The sequence below is a fragment of the Pleurodeles waltl genome, chromosome 5 (assembly GCF_031143425.1).
Source record: "Pleurodeles waltl isolate 20211129_DDA chromosome 5, aPleWal1.hap1.20221129, whole genome shotgun sequence".
Classification (NCBI taxonomy): domain Eukaryota; kingdom Metazoa; phylum Chordata; class Amphibia; order Caudata; family Salamandridae; genus Pleurodeles; species Pleurodeles waltl.
In genome coordinates this window covers 132,932,662-132,955,141 of record NC_090444.1, presented here as the reverse complement: position 1 = coordinate 132,955,141, position 22,480 = coordinate 132,932,662, and the positions used below count along the sequence as shown (strand labels likewise).

At 44.4% G+C, this 22,480-nt stretch overlaps 1 protein-coding gene across 1 annotated transcript in view; it reads left to right on the top strand.

Annotated features, from left to right (window-relative positions):
* Window positions 1-22,480, top strand: part of LOC138295473 (xanthine dehydrogenase/oxidase-like) — a 794,335-nt gene that overhangs the window by 494,026 nt on the left and 277,829 nt on the right. Inside the window, exon 24 of the mRNA XM_069233806.1 lies at window positions 6,824-6,910. Coding sequence (XP_069089907.1) covers window positions 6,824-6,910 — 87 coding nt within the window. The remainder of the gene's footprint in view (window positions 1-6,823; window positions 6,911-22,480) is intronic.

The following is a 22,480-nucleotide window of genomic DNA, read 5'->3' as shown; positions in this document are numbered from 1 at the left end:
CCCATTGGGGCTATACTTAGACATGTTGCTGTTTGCCAATAATTTATTGGCATACCCTCCTCTTTCTGAGCTTAAACGTTGATTTCCTTCAGCCTTTGATAGGAATAAGTTTGCAGGTGTTTATATAGGGGGGAAACCACCTTTAAAGGCTTAAAAGTCATAAATGGAGGTGGCTGGGAATGATGGTGCACACACTCTTAATTATGACTGTAGAGAATGATTTATAGGAAAATGATCATAAGTGTCTGGCGCTCAAAGATGGGGGATGAGCCTCCTTATCATCCTCTATTGGGGAGATCCACACAATCATTGAACAGCTCCGAGTGCACTCAGGTAAGTTCACGCTGTACTTGGCATTTACTGGAACTTTACTTCCATTTTGTCAAATCACCCATGCCAGCACGTGTTTCGCCAGTGCTGCATGAGTTGCAGCTGACTTCTTCAGGGCTATAACAAAATTAGAAAATATACATACATTTCAGGAAGAAGTTCACATCTATAATAGACAGTACCATCACCCAGATGAGAACCAAACCTCTTGTGCTTGCTACTAAAAGTGATTAAGATTGGTGATTGTTGTATAGGAAAGAAGAGATCCTCCCACAGGTTCCCTCAGTCAAAGTAAAGTGAGTAATCACCCAAGTAAAAACCACAGCCCAGCTCTTTGTTTGTGTTAATAATGCATTGATTCTTAATCCACAGCGCACATACATACCTAAAAGTCTCGCTCTCTTTAAAAGTGTCTATATCACACTTAATGACCTGTAGGTACAAGTCTCCCACAATTCATAATTATCCACATTTAACCATTGAAGAGGGGTCATATATCCATGAGAGCCAAAAATACAAAGGCCATATCTTACTCATCTCGATGTTGGATATGATATATATTCCTCTTTGTATGGCATGTTGCTATATAGTACTTACTTGGGTCAGTAAAACAGAAATTAGTCATCATCGCCTATATTTTATGTACCGGTTTGCCTCAACCATAAGTGACATAACCCATGTACATGTCTGTATCTTATGGGACCAAGAGAATCTGTGATGCGTTTCCGACCAACTAGCCCATATCTCTGTATTAAATCCCATAATAATCTGGTAGCAAGCAACCTATCTTTTGCCTCAAAACTTCAGCAGTTTGAACTGCACCAGGTTTCAATAAGAATGCAGATGCTATATAATGCGTGCCCATACATTGCGGCCAGTCCATGTAAACAATTGTACTGGATTCTTGAGAACCATGTAATTTGAGTGCAAAACAATGTCTTTGTCTTAATAGTGCTCGATGTTGTTGAATGGTTCCGTGGATCACTTCTAAAGGCTTGTAAATTCCCACAAACAAGCAGTTTTAAGTAAGAGTAAATGTATTAACTCGAAAAAAATATAATTTTGTGATTCACTGTTACAAAATTGCATTTATGCTCCTAAGTGTTGAGTTTGTGTACATTTGTAAATTAGACCCTATCCCTTCAAGACTTACTCAAAAGGAAAATGGACCTGTTAGCATTGCAAGGGAAGACGTGTAAGTCTGTTGCATATTCTGTAAAGGGGAGTGTGGCATTTTACTAAAGCCTGTATGTAGTCTGTAAACGGATAGTACACCTTATTTCTACAAAACAGACCCTTGAAATTTAAGCGTATTTCATTTAGCTTCAGGCCCATTTCCCTTGCTGCCCTTGGGAGTAATGAGTAGGACTGAGGAATCTCAATCACACTGGAGTATTTGTGGTTAATTTGGAAATTCTGAATTACTCTTTGATGATGAATTACTGGTAATTTCATGATCACATAATTAAGAGTAATTTAGGGGAAAGAATCCTAACACAAGAGCACATTTAGAAAGTGCGAGCGGCCCCTTGTGCTCAGTGTTCATGGTCTGCTGCATTAAACTCTGTTTCTTAGTGCAAAATTCATCCTTGTGTCCATTTCCGACGCGAGGGTGCATTTTCTTAGCACTAAGAAAATAGTGCTAAACGTTACTAGTAATGTAGGGGAAATCATTCCACAATAGGACATTTCACACGTGCTATTTGTGTACTGTCACATTCAGCTCTATTTCTAAGCGCAAAATATATCCTCTTGTCCGTTGTGGACGCAAGGAGGCATTTTTGAGCCAAGAAATGACAGAAAACGCAGAATTACTCTTCTCACATGATTAAAGTTTAACCTGGTGGAATTTTTAGGTAATTCCGTGTGATTATGCTACGCTGAATTACACACAACTCTAGTAATCAGGCGAAGGAACTAGAAAAGAATTTACCACTGTGCCATATTCTGTTCCACATGAAAGCCCAGTGTATTCCCTTGAGGATCACTTGTGTTGCCTAAAACCAACTCGTTCTGTTTGATCTTGGTTCTGCGAAAGTGCGTGCACACTAACAAAGACAGAAATTAACACAGGGGCTGGAAAACCAAAAAGTAGGGAGCTCCACTTATATTTGAAACCCAGCTCAGCAACAGATGACTTTATAAACACTACAGAAAAGCACAATGCATACATATGCACCAAGCTCCGACACAGAGCCGCAGACAACCACCTCAGCTGCATCCTGCTCAACACCCGCTCTGTCCACAAGCACGCAATCGACCTATGGGACCTACTGACCTCATCATCACCCGACGTCGCATTTCTCACCGAAACCTGGATGAATTCGTCCTCGAAACCAGACAAAGCCATAGCCATACCTGAAGGCTACAAGATCACTAGAAGAGACTGCACCAACAAACCAGGAGGAGGAATCGCCATAGTCCACAAAAACACCATCAGAGTCTCCACCAGCTCCCACAACATCATCAATTCCACCCAGCACCTCCATTTCAAAATCCACGTCAACACCAACACCACCCTCAGAGAAACACTGGTCTACAGACCGCCGGGCCCCGACCCCACTTCTGTGACGACATTGCAGACATCATCAGCACCCAAACCCTCACCTCAACTGACTACATCCTCCTCGGCAATCTGAACTTCCACCTAGAAAACAACAACAATATTAACACCACCAACCTACTCGCCAACCTCGGCCTCAAGCATCTCGTCACGTCGCCCACCCACACCGCAGGACACACACTCAACCCCATCTTCTCAGCCAGCAACCACGTCTCCTTCAGCCACACCACCGAACTCCACTGGACCGACCTTCGCTGCATCCATTTCTCCTTTCAGAAGCTGGTCACTCACCACCTCACCACTCAACCCCCCTGCCGCTATTGGAACAGAATCTCCACATCCACAACAGTTTCAAACCCCAGACCCACCAGCCAACCACAGACACCCACAAACCCAACGCGCCAAGCAACGTTAAACCTCTATGCGTCTGGACCCACGTCAACAATGAAGACACCATCAACACCATGGCCTCCATCCACTCCGGCTCCCCCACGGACCCCTGCCCACACCAGATCTTCAACAAAGCCAGCGACATCATCGCCCCCCATCTCCGCGCCATCATCAACAGCTCCTTCGGGACAGCCACTTTCCTGGAGAGTTGGAAACACGCCGACGTCAACGCCCTGTTGAAGAAACCCAAGGCGGACCCAGATGACCCCGAAAACTACCGGCCCATCTCCCTCCTCCCGTTCCCAGCGAAGGTCATTGAGAAAATCGTGAACAGCCAACTATCCCGCTTCCTGGAAGACAGCAAAGCGCTTGATACCTCCCAATCGGGGTTTTGCAAGAACCACAGCACCGAGATCGCACTCATTGCTGCTACAGATGACATCAGGACCATGCTTGACAAGGGCGAACCCGCAGTGCTCATCCTCCTGGACCTCTCTGCAGCCTTCGACACCGTTTGTCACCACACCCTCCGAACACGTCTCCACCACACCGGGATCCGCGGCAAGGCCCTCGAATGGATCTCCTCATTCCTCTCTGGCAGAACCCAGAGAGTCCACCTTCCACCTTACCTATCTGAATCCTCCAAAACCATCTGTGGCGTCCCCCAGGGATCCTCCCTCAGCCCAACACTCTTCAACGTTTACATGGCTCCTCTCGCCAACATTGCAAGATTCCACCACATCAACATAGTATCCTATGCAGACGACACCCAGCTAATCATCTCCCTCACGAAAGACCCCACAGCAGCAAAAAAACAACCTCCACAATGGACTACACGCCATCGCCAACTGGATAGAATCAAGCCGCCTCAAGTTAAAAACAGACAAAACAGAGATCCTCATCTTCGGCAGCAATCCCTCCGCTTGGAACGATTCCTGGTGGCCTACCTCCCTAGGAGCCGCACCCACACCCACCACCCAAGTACGAAACCTAGGAATCATCTTGGACTCAGCACTCAGCATGACTTAGCAGGTCAGTGCAGTATCCTCTTCCTGCTGTAACACCTTTTGCATGCTCCGCAAGATTTTCAAGTGGATTGCCATTGAAACCAGAAAGACTGTCACTCACGCCCTGGTCTGCAGCCGACTGGACTACGGCAACGCACTCTATGCAGGAACCACGGGCAAACTACAAACGAAAATGCAACACATCCAAAACGCCTCGGGCCGATTCATCCTTGACGTCCTATGCCGCGACCACATCTCTGCCCACCTCAAGGACCTACACTGGCTACCCGTATCGAAGAGGATTACCTTCAAACTACTCACCCATGCACACAAAGCCCTCCACAACACAGGCCCAGCCTACCTCAACGACAGACTCACCTTCCACACTCCCGTCCGCCAGCACCGCTCCGCCAGCTTCGCCCTCGCCTCCGTCCCCCGCACTCGCCGCACCACCGCCAGAGGAAAATTCTTCTCTCACCTTGCCGCCAAGACCTCGAACTCCCTACCGCACAATCATTGAACAGCTCCAAGTGCACTCAGGTAAGTTCACGCTGTACTTGGTATTTATTGGAACTTTATTTCCATTTTATCAAATCACCCATGCCAGCACGTGTTTCACCAGTGCTGCATGAGTTGCAGCTGACTTCTTCAGGGCTATAACAAAATTAGAAAATATACATACATTTCAGGAAGAAGTTCACATCTATAATGGACAGTAACAGCTGGTGGATTTCTGTCCAAATTGTGCCAGAAATCCTTCGGTACTCATAATATGGTGGTCGGAAGACCGCCAGCACAGGCAGTCTTCCGGCACCCGTGGCTTTGGTGGTCTGTGCAAAAGACCACCGAAGTCATAATGAGGGCCATAGTGTGTGTCGTAGTGGGAAAAAGCCTGTATTCATGGGTGTGAATATGTGTATCTATGTGCGTGCAAGCTGGACAAACCAATACTCGCCAAATGAAAAGCAGAAGATCTACAAACACTGTAGTAGAAAGACTGAGACATGCAATCTCACTTAGAAGTGCACAAGATGTCTATCTCCTCCACAGCACTGCCATAGCTGTCACAGGTTTAGCGTAGGACCTCAAGACCTGATCCCCCACTGCCAACCAAGACTCAGAAGCAACCCACTGCACACTTGGCATTCATTTGCTTTAGAATGGAAGATCACAACTCCAACCACACCTTCATGGACCGCTTGCTTAAGGATAACACACAGCCGCCAAACAATCCATTCATACCAATGTGAATTAAGAATGCAATCCCCAGTAGAGAACTCTGCTGGATGAAGCATAACAGCAAACCTGTGTCTCCTACTCAAACAACCAAGAGAACTCCTCATTGGCAAATAATGTACTATTTCAGTAACTAGTAAAAGAACATGACTGTCACCTAAACATGAGCCTTCCCCCAAAATATATCACAGCACAAATGTTGTCACCTGGGCTATCTGTGTGTTTCCAATTTGTTGGAGTGAGGTGTGTATGTGACAGGTAAAGACAAATATCTCGCTCCTCAGCAAACAAATCCTTGTAAAAATAAAACTCATGCACACACGCAGCCACAGTTTGACATTGTGAGACATACACACAGTGCATCGGGCTCGTCCATGGAGTCACACAATGACTCTCACATGCTTTCCCCCTCCATTCCCCCCGAACTTCATTAGGTCATCAGTAGGCATTATTCATTCATTTTGAACAGTTTGCTAAGTTGAAGTAACGTGCATTGATTACAAACGTATTTAAAAAAAAAATCTGTCAAAGCCAAATCAATTTGTGACCTAAAAATGAGCCAAGGATGCTACACAGCTGAAGCAAAGCACAAGCGTCTGGGAGCAAAATTAATCAGAGGGGTGCAAAAAACTATAACATGCGCACCAATAAAAATATAATTTACCTTGCTCGATGTCCTGCAGCACGTCCTCGTTCTGCAGCACATCCTCGGAACGTGAAGCCAACAGCCACCTCCCTCATCCAATCATGACACTGTTTTCATGCTGTTAAGCAGCATGAAAAAAGTGTCTTGACTGGCTGGAGCGGGTTGGCTTCACGCTCCAAAAGGCACTGTATTCCTGTGCCTTCTCTCGAAGACAGCTGGGTTGGAGATGTTTGAAATGCACATGTCGGTTTGGCCATAGCAAGGTAGCCGGCCAAACCATCATGCTCACTTCACACAAAGTGACCAGTCCTCACTGCGGCCAATCACTGGCAGCAGTGACAGACTGGCCCCGCCCTCGCACTTTGTTTGCGGGCAGAAAGTGCCAAAAATAAAATGGTAATAAACATTTTTTAACTTTCTAGATAGCAGTGCAGGGGGGATGCTCCTTCGTGCCGCCACTGGCACGAACATAGATTTCAACTTAGTACAATAAGAAATTCCTCAAAAAGTCATTTTGAAAGATGAAAAGCATGCACTGTGCTCCACAAATAGCAATGTAGCACTATTATATTGTAGGGTTCGTAAGAGTGTCAAAGGCAGTACCATGAGGAATGTGGTTTAGCTTGCATTGACTTCTCTCTGTCTTCATAGGCTGGCTTCATGAAGAATGGAAAAGTGGTTGTTGCAGATCTTGTGTACTACAGCAACAGTGGCAACAGTCATGATAACTCCAAGTTGGTAAGCAACAGACTTCACCTTCATTAGCTTGATGCAGAATGGAATGAATCCCATTGATAGTAATGTAGCTGCCCCAGTCTGCTGTTTGTATTTCAGAGACTGCTGTATAGCTGGCAGCTATAATATATGTGCAATATTTTTTCTGTTTAGTTTATTTATTTGTGCTAAGTTGGTTCATATGCACAGAAGTGGACTCTGCGCTTTGGTCCTAAAGCTATCTCAGGAAGGAAGAGGCAAGAGCACTGCAGGGGGGAGGGGCAGCTTGTAAGTAACCCGTTTGCCATACCAATTTTAAAATACGTCCAGATTCATAGAGGTCCAGTGGCAAGGAAGTGGTTTAATTTCAGCCCTATGTAACTGAACATCCTTCCCAAACAACAATTTCCACTATTTGCATCCATTATGTTACAAACCTGTCACATGGTGGGGCAGACCATATCAATGGTATAATACGATTAAATCCTGTAAATCAGCTTTGAATTTTGTTGACAATTATTTGCAGATTTTACTGCTGGGTCACCACCTAGAATTTTGCCTTTTCTCACTGAACCCACTTTTGTGTGCTTTTAGGGCTCTGTGCACTTTACTCCTTGAAATCAGCAATAAAGTGCTTCTGTTCTCCCTTAAACATGGTAACATTGGCATAAATCTAATTGTTACAAATAATTTATTTGTAAGTCCATAGTATATCATGTTACATGTAACCAGGTCCTGTAAATCAAAAGCTACTAGATGGGCTGCAGCACTTATTATGCCACCCACTAATGTGACCTGTAAATTATGTCACAGGCCTGCCATTGTAGTGCAATTTTGAACTGCCATTTCGACCTGGAAAAATAAAACTTTTGCCAGGCCTAAGCCTTTTTTTTCAATATTGAAAACTTACTCATAGAGTAGACCCAAGAGACTCAAAGGGCAAGGTGCATGGTATTTCAAAAGTAGGACGTGGGTGCTTACGTTTTACATGTCCTAAGTAGCGAAACACACCTAAAGTTGTTTTTCGCAGTAGCAAGGCTATCTCTCCCATAGACTAACACCGGGTTACCTTATTAAACAAAATAAGTGATAACTTCAATTTGGGAGCAGAAAAAGAAATGCTTTGCGCACTCATTTGAATTGTAACTTAAAATCCTTTTTTTAAATGTAAAGTTGGATTTTTAAATTCACAATTGTACAGTGTCAGGAAGGAATACACAACACACCACAGGAGAGTCTTTCAGAGTCATGTGACCCTGGACACTGGCAGAGAGGCCTTTTTGGTTTAGGCCGAAACATGCCAACTTTCTAAAAGTTTTTTTTCACAACAAGAGCTACCCATAAACCCAGGGAGCCTGGGATAAAATTCACAACTGTACAAGGGCACCCGTAGGCACCATTTGGGATCAAATAACCCACATCACACAATTCAATCTCTGACACTTTGAGATTAAATCAGTAGTTTATCACATTTGTTTCACTAGCATATGAAACAAGACTCTATCACATAAAGATTTGAAATGTGACTGTTCAATGCTATTGATGCCACTGGCTGCATATTTGTGAACAGTTTGGCTCACCCTAATTTCAGGATCAAGGCTAATGATGCCACCGGCTGCATCTTTGTGAACGGCTTGGCACATGCTAATTTCAGTCTCCAATAGCCAACATGGGCATCTCATTCCACTGGTTTCCTTATGTGCGGCCGACCTGTACATTCATCAGGCACCCTCCATGGTATTTTCTACAGGGGATCCAGTGGTACTATTCTTTAACCCTGTGTAGATTGTTTTTTTTTATTTTTTTAATTGTTGTTTTTTATTTTTGCAACGTTTTTTCGAACAAGCATAAAACATTATACATCACAGTACAAAGGCTAGGTACTTTCACAGTTCCAGGTTGATCAAAATAATTGTGGGATATCGATACAGACAGAAGTTTTTGCATCTTGCACATCAGCGGTACATGGCCATGTTCTACATAGTCCTCACTTTAACCATCCCACTACAGGAAGGATCCACGCTGTTGCATTGTTATTAACTGAATTTCCTTCTTGTGATTGTTGAGGGGCTTGCCACGTACTTGGGGGAAATTAATTCAGGGTCTACTGTGTTTCCAGTTGTGGGTGATTGCTCTCCATCTACTTCCCCATTTCCCTTACCAATCATGCAAGTCGGATATGGGCCCCCGTAATTTTTTGGCAATTCTTTCAACTCATTGTATTTATCTGTCTGTGTGTTGCAATATGTCATGTCCGTGTGCCAATCTTTCAGTGTGGGTAATGGACCCCGATTCCATCTCATCGCCACCCTGCGTTTAGCTAGTATAAGTCCCATTATTACTAATCTCCTGGCTCCCTTCCCAACCTCCTTTTCGTACCCAAGTAGGGTCAGCAAAGGTGAGACTACTAAACAAATTTCAACTATGTGCTCCAATTAATGGAATATTGTCATCCAGTATCTCTGTATGCCAGAGCAAGTCCATGCCATGGGAAAAATGTCAGCCTCTTCCCCCCCCCCCCCTCCCCGCCACACCTCTGGCAGTCCGCCATTTTGTGGAAGCCATATGCAGGTGTATAATAGACCCTATTGAGATATTTGAAGTGAATCAATCTATGCCTACCATGTAAGGAGATAGAATGTATCATGGAGCAGCAATACTGCCATTGAGTGTCTGTCCGTAGGGCACCTAGGTCTCTCTGCCAGGCAAGTCTAGCCTTAAGAAGGCCCGGTCTGAGCACCTAATGTGCAAATGCATATAGTCTAGTTACCAATTTAGTGTTTGTTGTTTCTTGTATTAACCAGGAGAGTGCTTAAATTTCAGTTGGCTCCTGGAGCTTGTCGCCTACCAACTCCTGTAGGTTGTGCCTAGCCCTAAAGTAGTGATATTACATGAGTGGAGTCAGTGCCTTGATATGTTCCATGTAGGAGTCCCAGGGGTGTGTTGTTCTATAATTTCTGTATGGCTCTCCCATAGTTTTCAAGGAGGATGACCGATGGGTCCATGTGGATTTGGATGCTTAGGTAGCGTACCGAGATTGTTTTCCACATAATGGGAAAATCCAGCGGGATTGGGATCATGGTGAGGGGGAATATAATTGTCTATGTGGTGTGTGGTGCAGTGTGTAGTGCAAGGGCACATATGGCTAAGGTACAGTGTGCATGTGACTTACCTCTATTCCACGTCCTGTGTCATTGTCTGATGTCCATTGAGTCCAGCGACGGTCTCCCTTCCTCAGCAATCTGCTGTAAGTGCACCGCCTGCAGAACTGTAACTTCTAAATAGGGTCGGCGGGAACCATAGTGGTGGTCTTCGGCTCAGTCGCAGTAGCTATAAATACTGCGGGCAGAACACCATCGATTGGACACCCTTTTCGTGTCCACCACGGATTGGCAGTAACACCACTAAGATCTAAACCAGGCTGACAAATCGCCGAAAGGGGTGAATTGATTTCGAGTAGGAATATTATAAGAAAATGGCTGATTTGGCATAGGAGAAGGAAAACACTCCTGTCTTTGAAGGTTTTTGACTAGGTCTCTTTAAAAGTAACCAAGAGGCAAGATTTTAACATTGCTAGGTTTGTTTTGATCTTGGTAAGAGGCCCAGATAAGGTCACGTGCAACCCTAGTACTTCTAACTATAACAATGACAGAATCCTCATAAATACTTTGAGCATCTTACTGACCGAACCCACCTTTCTTGCAATAAGAATCTAGGTAAATATGTTGCCCTGACATGTATGTGGAGAAGTTTTAACCAGGGAACCGGATGCCTCTGTGGAGCGGCGACACCATCCCTGTAGTGCCTCCAGTAAGGAATATAGGCTCACAAAAAATCCCGTTTACCCTCACTCGAGCCATTGGGTCAGTATAAAGTCCTACCAACTGAAGGAACACACCCCACTCCAATATGGTGTAGCATTGCCAACATAAAGCTCCATTCCACAAAGTCAAATGCCTTGTCCAATAAGACCACCGCCGCTCGTACCGTCGGGTTGATTTCTTGTATAGTGCCAAACAAGGTTCTGATATTCATAGTGAGATTACAGCCTGGGATAAACCTTGCCTGTTCCGTTCTCACTACTTTTGGGGGAAGCGGCGCTAGTCTGTTAGCCAGGACTTTGGCATATAGTTTAGTGTCTAAGGTTAACAAGGTTAGGGGTCGATACGAGGAGCAGAGTTGCAGATCTTTGCCCAGCATCTGCAGAGGGATAAATACTGCCTCTCTCATGGACGCTGGGATGACAGCGTCACTGGCTATTTCTCCAAATAGAGTTACCAGGTGTGGTATTAACAGCTCGTGATGAGCCCTTGTAAAAGGCCACTGTAAGCCCGTCGGAACCTAGGGACTTTCCTGCTGCCATATCCTGTAGGGCCTTACGTACCTCCCCAGGCTGCAACGGGGGCATCAAAAACTCCCTGTTGGCGTTTGTCAGCCAGGGTGTGTTAATATGGTCTAAATAGTCCCCGATTGCACCCATATTTTTGAATGTATACAGATCCGCATAGTAATTTCTGAATCTGTTGGCAACACAGAAAGGATCATTGGCCAATCGGAAACTCTGTCTGCACCTCCAAGACGACATCCAGTTCTTGCTATCGTGTATTTACTCAGATGCCTTAATTCGCTGTGCTCGGTTCATGAAATTCAATGATTTTCTCGTAGTTGGCAACTATCCTGTGTAGCCGGTTGGTCCCTCTTTAAGTGAGCTATCTCCAGCTCCAGTCGGGCCAAACGGTTCCGAATAGATTTCAGTACCCATGCATGCTTGGAGGTAACTATACCGCTAATACATGCTTTAAATACCTCCCAAACTTTACTGTACTTGGACAACATACCTATATTTGTGTGGAGACATTTCACTATGGCTTGCTCTAGATCAGTGTGGAACACAGCATTTAAGATGGAGTACAGTGGGAAGTGCCACACAAAGGGCGTAGCCCTGCTCTTTCCAGCTTCTAGTGTGAGGAGGATGGGGGATTGGTCAGAGTATGTTCTGGGGAAGGGTTCACAACTGTGTATAGGAGACACAAGGCTAGGAGACACCAACCAGTAGTCCCTGTGTGTGTATATTATATGCTGTGGAGTAGTGAGTGAAACCGTTCCCTGTAGGAACCTTATGCCTCCATATGTCTACAAGTCCAGTGTTGTCTGCAGTTTCCATCACTGCGAGTGCCGCAGCACAGGGGCGTCCACCAATGGATTTAGCACGCAGTTGAGGTCTCCCTCCCTCCCACTAATAGGAATGTCAGATCATCCCTGCAGCAGACCCTCCCGGGTCTTTGACCAGCTCCTGAATGTGTACCCTCAAAGCCCTACCAGTCCGGATCCAGTAAAAATCACATTACTTGGGACCAAGTGCATTTCTTGCAACATCGCCACGTCTATGTGATGGCGCTTTGGGTATGCAATCACTTTTCGTATCTTCCTATGGTCGTTGAGATCCCTGACATTCCATGTCAGTAACTTTATTGGAGCGTAATGGGAATGGCTGTCTGGCCCCATGTTGGTGTCTGCCGTGTAACTTTGTGCAATGTTCGCCATCAATATGGTACGTAAACAGCTCTGTGCAGTATGTATACGTGATGTACAACAAAACAACATTGACAACATTTAAACCAAACCCATGGTCCCATCCCCCCATCTACGACAGGCTCAACCTGAACTGGCGTGTGGCTGGCCAAAAATCCTAAACATGCCCCCCCCCCCCCAATGGAAACATCCCATAAAACTTGTAGAGCACACATGGGGGCAGTTGTTGCCAGGTGCTCATCCTCTCGACTTCCCGCAAGTCACTCAATGAGATCAAAATAAGTCCTCATGAATACTGCAGGAGAAACATGATGCTAATACATAACTAAGTGTAACAGTTGCCAGTTAACATATGCAAATTCACTGCCCCCCCCTGTCCTTGTAATAGATGTGCGGGGATTCAATCTGATCTCTGCCCTGCAGGACTCTACTCTTGTTCATCGTTCAGGTCCTTCCTGACACTCTAGGGGTTAGTACTGAACAGAGTAATCCACACTGGGGCTTACATGAGTGGCACCAAGTCAAACAATACTCAATATATCAGTAAGCACTGTCCTAATTGTCCCCTCTAAGGGGGCGTTGAGGGGGGAGGTCGGATGGCCGGCAAATTGTGCCGAGAGGCGTCCCCCACTCTGCATGTAAAAAAATGCTGCACTTGTTTATGGTCACTGAAGAGCATCAGCTTTCTGTCAACCATTACACGTTTAGCCGGATAGAGCATGCAATATTCCATGTTGAGCTTCTGGACCTGACGCTTGGCTGGTGCAAACAATTTTCTAGCCTCCTGTTCATGTTGCATGAAATTGGGAAACAGGGAGATGAATAAGCCCTCATATCGTGAAGCCTTGAGCTTGCAACCTTTAGTTTAGGAGTCTCACTATCATTGGGTGAGGCTGTGCCCCAGGGTGTGGCCTAGGGGCCAGCAAGCGGTGTGTCCCTTCCACCACGAACATGTCAAAGAAAGTTTCACGACCCAGTAGAGTGATCAGGAGCTGCTCTGTGTAAAGCTCCATGCTGTTATTAGCAGTCGTTTCTGCAATACCCATCACTCGTATAATGTTTCTGTGGGAGCAAACTTCTAAGTCTTTGACTCTGGTTTGCATTGCCATGAGTGTCTTGTCTATTTTAAAGTGTCCTGCGGCAACTGTGGTATGGTCATCTTCGACTTGGACAGTCAGTGTTTAGCCTCGTCAAGTCATTTTGCGTGTTTATCTAGGCGCTTAGTCATCCTGTCCATCCTGTAGGATAAGGTCTATTTTGCCATCTATGGTGGCTGGGCTCTGCTGCATGGCTTTGAGGATGTGTTTCAAGTCGGGTTCTCCATCAGAGTCATAGTCCCCAGACACAGCCCTGGTATCTACAGTGTTCTCTTCCCTGGACTTAGAGGTTTTACGGTGATTAAACTGCTATTTCATCTGTGTTTCATCCGTTTTACCCATCTTCTCATCAATAAGGGCAGGAGTAAGCACACTGCGTCACAGCAGGCACCCCACTTCTGTCCACCTGCTGTGCGGAGCACCCAATCAGCATGGTGTCTGGTAGTCTGCTGATTATGACCCTGTCTCAGGCACGGGGTCGCTTTTACCCAGTCTTTAGGGTCGAACACCAGGAGCTGCAATTGGTGGTCTCGCCGATGCCGCACAGCCCAATGCGGTGCCATGGGCAGCGGACCGGCGAAAGACGAGTGCACTGGAGGAGGCCCCCCACCACCACAGCAACCTCCAAGCGGGTTATAAGCATTTGTAACAGCTCTGACATCAGGCACCCAGCCACACCCCTGCCTGGGCCACTGCGCCCACCTACCGCAACTTCTCCACTTCAGCCCTCCCCGGTAAGACTCCTGTGGCCGGGGAAGGCTCACTCCCACGGCACTTAGGTTCATCTGCTCATTACGGGGCCTGGATGGCCCAGGCCGTGCACCAGGATTGCTTCACAAGGGCTTCCCGTCTGGGTCCCCCGTGACCGCACACACCCACAGTCGGACCTCCACCACCTCAGCACTAGTCGGCACAGTGTCGAGCCAGCTCCTCAGTGCAGGAGCAGCCACTCCAGTGGCCTCCTCCGATACAGGGCCAGCCGTCTTCCTCTCAGGCAGCCCAAATGCTGCTTCCGACACCGCTCTCAGCATCCGAGGCAGGGTCGGTGAGCAGGATTATGGCGGCGCTTTCTGTCCGCGCCTACAGGCCTGCCGTCCCCAGTACAGGGCGCGTAGCTCTCCAGCCCAGCGTGTGCACCCCAGGCCGGTGCTTCTTCACTTTCCCTTGGTCACTGGTGGAGGCAGGATCACAGGGTAGTGCTTCTGCACCCTGCTGGTTATTTGGGGCTGTAGGATTGTGTAGGATTGTGTGGGAACTGCAGGAGTGAACTCAACTTGGGGCCATCTTGGTAGCTGACAAGCTCTGCCCCTAAATTGTTTTTATTCCTCCATAATGCCACTTATTATTTATCACCAGTGAGGCTGATGCATGCCTTTCCATTATTTAGGATGCAAGATGCACCCCTTATTGCTTTTGTCCTGATGAAACCCAGGCATCTTTCTGAGTCGAAACACAGTTCTGAGTAATAAACAACAAACGTATAACATTTGGCCCAAAGAAGACCAAAAGAGTTCTTTTTTGCTGTAGTTGTTTGTTAAGAAGCAACACGCTTTCACTTGCTCTATATATTGTTGTTGTGATTCTTCAATTCACTGGTGAAACTATGCACTAATTTCAATGTGATTATGTGATGAAGTATTTTTTATGTTTGTGAAACAAATTTGATAAACCATTGATGTAATCTCAAGGTGGTCAGAGATTGCATTAAGTGATGTGGATTATTTAACCTGTTATATTTTTACTTATGTTCTCAAATGATACCTATGGGTGCCATTGTACACTTCTAAATTTATTCCCAGGCTCACTGGGTTTATAGGTAGCTCTTGTTCTGAAAACACACTTTTTGAAATTTGGCATGTTTCTGTCTAAACCAAGTATGTCTTTCTGCCAGTGTCACATGACTGTGAATGGCTCTACTTGGTGTGTTGTGCATTCCTTCCAGACATGGGGGCAAAAGGAGTCTTAGTGTGTCTTGCCCTGATTGCAGCACACACAAGGAACCCGACACCAGGCCAGCCCTTGCCTTTGTCTCTAGACTATTTGGAACCAAACTCAGGAAAAGGGCTAACCAGAACCATTTAGGAACTAGGTCAGGGACTGCCCCCAACATAAAGGCTGGCTCTTGATATAAATGTAGTGCCTTCAGAACCTCTCATCACTCCTGGATCTGTGGAAGATTCAGAAGAAAGACTGTCCTGCAGTCCGGAACGGTCACTGTGTCTTCCACCAACACAAAGTTCTGATTGTGACCCGCTCTTTGCACCAAACAGTGGCTGATTGCATCGCCTTCCAATGTAAAGTTCCAGCAACAACTGAACAACTGTTCCTTGCATCAACAAGAGTCTTCTTGCTCTGACAGCAATCTTCTTGCAGCTCCTACCAATGTGAAGTTCCTGCTGACAGATTTCAGGGTTGGAGTTGTACTTTGACACGGTAAAAGCTCTACAGGGACATACGTGGTCCCTGTTTTCGACCCGCTGTCCATCGAGGTCGGCCTGAGCTTGTGACTTTGACGCAGTCCTGCGCAACCAGATAACTGAGATGGCACTTTGTGCACTTTTCACCTAGAAATTTGAAAAATCATAATTCAAGTTCTACTGACTGGATGTTTGTCATTTTGGTGTAATTTCATTTATTACTGTTTATTCAATTTTTCTAAATTGTTTTGGGATTTGGTGTTAGGTTTTCACTTAGTTACTGTTTGAGTGCTCCATCTATACTGTACACATTTCCTCTAAGTTAAGCCTGATTGCTTTTAGGCTACGCTATCAGAGTAGAGAGGTAAGCACATGTTTATTTAGTGACTTTTTTTGGTTCACCATGACAAGGAGTATGTTCATTATTTGATTAGGGCTTTCAGCCCATAAACTAAAAACTCAATTTCTTACAATACTCATGTCATCACGTGTTCTTAAGGAAGAGGATGGCCTGCCACACAATACAACACACATCCCCAAAAAAGTGAAAATGTAAAATGTCTTTTGAACCACACAACACAAGTAGGGTGAGTCATATTTCTCTACACAAAGCAAAATACTGTTTGCTAGGTTATTAGGTATAAGTACAGTCAAACTGTTTTGGTAAATCGGTCTGTGGCAGGATTTCTGTGTGAAGAGGCAATATACGACCAGCAGCTTAGAAACAGGATGAGAGATTATTTGATTACACTATTGCATGCTTTGTGTTATGTGTCAGTGTTGCAGACATGAATAATATATAACTTTTAGAAAATCTGTATTTTTATCTATGAATATCCATTGGCGTTAATAAAGTTAGTATAACTTTATTACAAACGAGTATTGCTAAACCTCAACTCCAGCATGTCCAGTGGTGTCATGAACATAAGTAGTATTGGATGCAGCTGAGGGCACATCAGTCACTTCTGCTTGAGAGTGTGGCAGCTAAATTTTGAGTATTTCATAGAACATGAGTAGTTTTAAAGATGTTCTGATCGGTGTTAAGACAATAGGGTGGCTGCTAAGTTTATCACTACTACCACTACTCTGTCCAAGTTCAATATCACCAACACAATTTGACAATGTGATCCTGACAACTGCACCAAGATGTCCCTTATGGAAGATATTTTGAGTGGTGTAATAAACATTGTGAGAGTACCGTCATAAGAGACACAACAGAAAAAGTAATGATTCTCAATATAACATGATTCTAGTCAGAAGAGAAACAGGGGAAATCATTCAAGTTTGGGTCGCTTCTTGGAAATAATTTTCAACATCTTTTCTTGAAGGTCAATGCACATTAGTACAGCCTTTCTAATTTAACAGTAGGAGTTAGACCTGGTGATGGTGGAACGTTTGGAGGCTGGGCTAGCTGCACCTATAGTAGCAGCTTTCATCCAGAGCTCCCATGCTGGGCTGTGGGCCATCACCATGTTACAGCCACCATGGAGGTTTGCTTCCCGCTGTAAGCACACTTGGGAGATTCCTGGGAGTAACCTACAGACTTCTGTGTAACCTGCTTTGTCCCAATAACGGAAACTGAATTCGTCGAAGGGTGGAGAAAAGTGTATGCTGCTGTCAGTCGTAATATGTAAGTGTTCCCCTCATGTCATCACTTTGGTATTTAGGCTGTTCCTAACACAGAACTTCTCAATGTACTTATACCAGGGCCTCTTTTAGATCACTTTTCTAAAAAGCGTACAGTTTAAGAGCCTTCTGGTCTAAATAGCTGTAGTAATGTGTGAATGCACACCACAGGCTTAGACACATGATGAAAAAGTTCAAATGACAGGTCATGGCGTTTCAGTATTGAATCTGTCTCCTTAACCTGCATCTAAAAATTTTGACCAAAGGTTGCCCTCCACTAATCCATGGCCTGCTGGATATAATAACAACAAGGGCACTTCATGTAATCAACCCCTTCATATGCATGTCTCTGATTGGCACAGACTGGCATACCCAGTGTTTCTGAGCTTGCCTGTACCCTATAAGTAAAGTCCATATCACTAAACCATCTACACCGACATCCAGAAGAAGACCCTCCTCCATGTAACATTTGCTGCTTCAAATAGCTCTACCACATGTGTGAGCAACAAATCGTGGATACAGCTTCTGTTCATCAAAGTATTGAATGGTAAACAGAAGCACCCCATACCTTCCCCAACAACTGACATGGTTGAAATCATAATGGACACACTGAGAGAACTTACCTCATTGAGGACAATGGATTCAATGAAAGAGTACTGCTGAAGTTAGTTTTATAAGAATGCATATAACCTCCTTTCAGAATAAAGTAGATGTCATAGAAAACATAATAGAAGCCATGCAGGACCCCCTGGAACCGTTCAGCAAGGGACCTGTTTGGGAGCAAACACTGAGAAATCTGCATAAAAAGGCAGTTAGGGATGATGATAGCTCTAGCAAGACAGCACCAGACTTTCCAAAGTCACTGAAAGAGGCAAACAAGATGGCTAATGGTATTTCTGGCATCCTTTATATTAAAACTTTCAAACAAACCTTTAATCTGCCTCTGTAATTTCAAAGCATACACCAAATAAGACCTATGCACACCACAAAGCAGGTGACTGCCAAACCAGTAATAGCATGCTTCCTTGAGTATTACCAAACTAGAAAGATGGTCACTCTAGCTACAAAAGTTAACAGTCCTCCTGTACAGGAATCATAACATATGTTTCAGCAGATTTCCCCCCAGACACAAATATTAAACACAGGAAATTCCTGGCACTGAGTCCTCGGCTATTAAATAGTATGTTAGATTTGGCCTTCTGGAGCCTGCCACCATGTTAGTGCCTCAGGATAGGACAGGAGTGGCTCGCGGTGCTAAACAGGGGTGGAGCAGCGCGCACGCATGTGAGGGTTTGCGGGGAGGGGATTGGTAAGAAAAAAAACGTACCTGTATCGTCGCCGCTGTCACCACTGCGCTGCTCCTCTCCTGCAGACAGGCTGAGGCACAGGCTCCCAGCCTGCCCTGCAGCCAATCCTGACACTGCTCAGAGCAGCATGAGGATTGGCCGGGAGTACCCAGCCAGGGTACTCCCAGGCAGACTTGGAGCCTGTGCCTGCTCTCTCCATCCTGGCAACACAGTGCCGGGGTGGAGAGAGCCTACTCTGAATGTGTGTTTGGCTGGCCCGAGACAGCCGGCCAAACATAGATGCGCAGTGAGGGGTAGTGCTGTGCACAACCCACCAGTGCTCGTCACAGCCTGTGGCCCCACCCCTTGTATCAAAAAGGTGTGCAGCTGCTGTTGGGGGGGGGGGGCCACGCCCTAACGGAGGAGCTGCGCCTGGGATAGGAAGCACATTTCATGAACCTGAAGACCTGTAGAAATTCCTAGATTTCCTGAAACCAACGACCATGAACAGTACATGATCCGGTGGCATCTTTTTTTACCACAGAAGTAACATTTTGTAATATAAGACACATGGATACAACACCACCTTCTTGCAAATGGAATTAAAATGCCTAGAGTCTGTCCAAGGCAATGTGCGGGCAGGGATCGACCGAGTGATAGGGCAACTGCCAAGAATAGTGACAAATCTAGATCATTGAACGTTTGAGACCACATTGTTCTTATAAGCTCACCTTTGTGACATTTTCAAACTGTACGAAACATGTAGTCAATGTTCCCCTTTTCCTTTTACGGTTCTTGAATACCACTTCCAAGTGTTGGGTCCACCCTATACTAAAAGCAGACATATGGGAGTGAATATGCACACTTTTATCATAATGATGGGGTGTCCAGTGACTAAAAATTCATCTTTTTTATACTTTGTTTTTTAATGTTTTGATTCTTAGCATACTGTTGCCACTGTTTTGTTGAGAGTCCACAAAATCATTGCACTAAATATTGTATAGGTGCAGTTGTAAAGCACTCCAAAACTTCTTACTTATATCCAGACTGAAGCGTCTGTGATGAAATGCCCATACTAATACCAACTGCACTCACTAAAGGGCTCAAATTGTTCTCATGCTTATTTTAATACCATTTCTGAATCTCATGTTATGTTTAACTACTGTTGCTATAATCATGTTTTTAGTTACTCAATGCCTTTGTTCATCCATTAAATAATTAAACAAATTTGTGCCAACTCCAATATATATATTTTTTTATATTAAAAAAATAACAAAAAAGATAGTTTTCTCCTAGTGTACTAGAACAATTTGTTTTAATTATTTTCTGTCTCTTGTTTCAAAAACGAACTTCCCAATGCATTTTGTGTCTTATTTCTTTTCTTCAGGGGCAATATCTGTAGTGCAATGGTGAACTGGATTCCATGATAAGCAACTTCTTGAAGAAAAATCTCTCAATGTTATTAGTATGCAATGGCATACTAAAACCTCCTGTCCTGATACCTGGTTTCACCTGTTATTAGTTAAAATATATGTTGGAAACTAGCCCTCTCTAAAGGGTCACTCCAAACATTTTGCTTTCCTTCTTCTCTTTTTCTGACCTTGTTTTTGTTGGCTTAAGGACTCTGAGCACTTTCCCACTGCTAACCATTGCTAAAGTGCCTTTGCTCTCTTCTTTACAAATAAAAACATTGGCTCATACCCAATTGACTTATTTAATTTACCTATAAGTTCCTTGTACAGTGTGGTACATGTGCCTTAAGTCTGTAAATGAAATGCTACTAATGGTCCTGCAGCACTGATTGTGCCACCCACACAAGTAGCTCTTTAGACACTTCAGAGCCTGTGTGTCTTACTGCCAATTTGACTTGGCATTTAAAACCCTTAGCCAAGCCTTAAACTCCCATTTTTATTACACGTGTCACCCTGAAGATGTCCTAGCCCATAGGACAGAATGCTGTGTAAGTAAAAGGTAAGGCATGTACTTTTAAGTTTTGTATGTCCTAGTAGTGAAAAACACATAAAATATTTGTTTTACTACTTTGAGGCCTACTCCTCTCATAGGTTAACATTAGGAGTTCCTTAATACAACTTCAAGCTGTAATTCCTGATTGGAAAAAAGCGGGTATATCATGTTTCATATCATTGGATTAGTAATGATAAATTGTCTTTACTTTAGAAATGCCACTTCTAGAAAGTGTTCTAAGATAAACAGGGCAACCCAATATTCCCCCAGGAAAAGGGGTAAGGTAAATGCATCAAAACAATGTTCCTGCAGGAATTATTTCATATTTCTTTAGCGTTGGTTTCACAATCCAGTGGAAACATCAATAAATTCAGGCAAAAATGAACAAAACACAACCCAGAGCATATTGGCATACAAACAATAAACTCAATTAATTAAAACATCTTCATCAATCAGTACTGTTGTCCCCCCCATAATAATGATCCACTGTGACTACGATTCAACTGGTTCAAATTCAAGGATCATAGAGAGGTGTCAACTCCTCTTAACAAAAAAAAGCATAAGTCCTGAAAACCTAAATCCAGAATGGCAAGGACTCGTCAGCAATTTGATGGCATCAATGTAGTTAAAGAGGAGGAATCATTAATGTTTTGGTCTCCAAGTAGCTAGCTGATCCATGAGACCATGCCCAGGACTCTGCGTTAAGATCAAACCTAAATAGACATAAATACAAACACATCTGATCCAATATGCCACCATCAATACCTAAAAGTGTACTGCTTGTCAACAATAAAACACTGCAATGTGCCACCCCCTAACCATGATTATTACACAGCATATACTGTGCCAACTCAGTGACCAACACACATCCAAACCACCAAAAGTGAAGATGTGCATGCCCCAAATCACTGAACCACAAATAGTACAGCATTAGGATCTTACCAAGATGCAAAAACTAAATATACAGATCATGGACATCTCGAAATCAAAACAATGAAGAAAGAACGTTCAGAAAACATACCAAGACGCCATTAGTATTTGTGCACAGATTGGATATATATCTACCAATACTTCTTACTATACAACCATGTAAATGAGTTACCGGCCAACAGAGTCAGTTATCTGTAACAAAATATATATATATGAGATACCCCGAACGATTCCAGCATTGTCATTGCAAATCAAAACATGTGAATATACCACCATCGTACTTACTGGAAAAGCTGCCTAAGTCAGCTCCGATGCAGTGCTGCCTGTAATCACCAACAGTCTGCAAGATGCAGTGTGAAACTCGTGTACGCTATCAATTATATTGTGTCACTTAGGGTCACATGATCATGCCTGGGACAGCGGAGACCATCTTATAGAGAGAAAGGCCAAACGGTAAAATATATGAACTGCAGTAAAGATTCTCAGTTGAGCTAACATATTAGCCTGAAGAAATTGGCTGGGACACCTGGCAATAAAACTAACATTAAAACTCAAATCAATGTTAAAAAGGCCAAATCCAGAAACAGCAACCAACTATCACGAGGGGGGCATCTTTTACAGGACATTACACATTACTGCTGCAAGTGCTAAGAACCAAACCAAAATGCATATTGCAAACACCCATCAGTATTGAGCATTATGAACTGCTACCGGGCCACAAAATTGGGAGATTATGGGGGT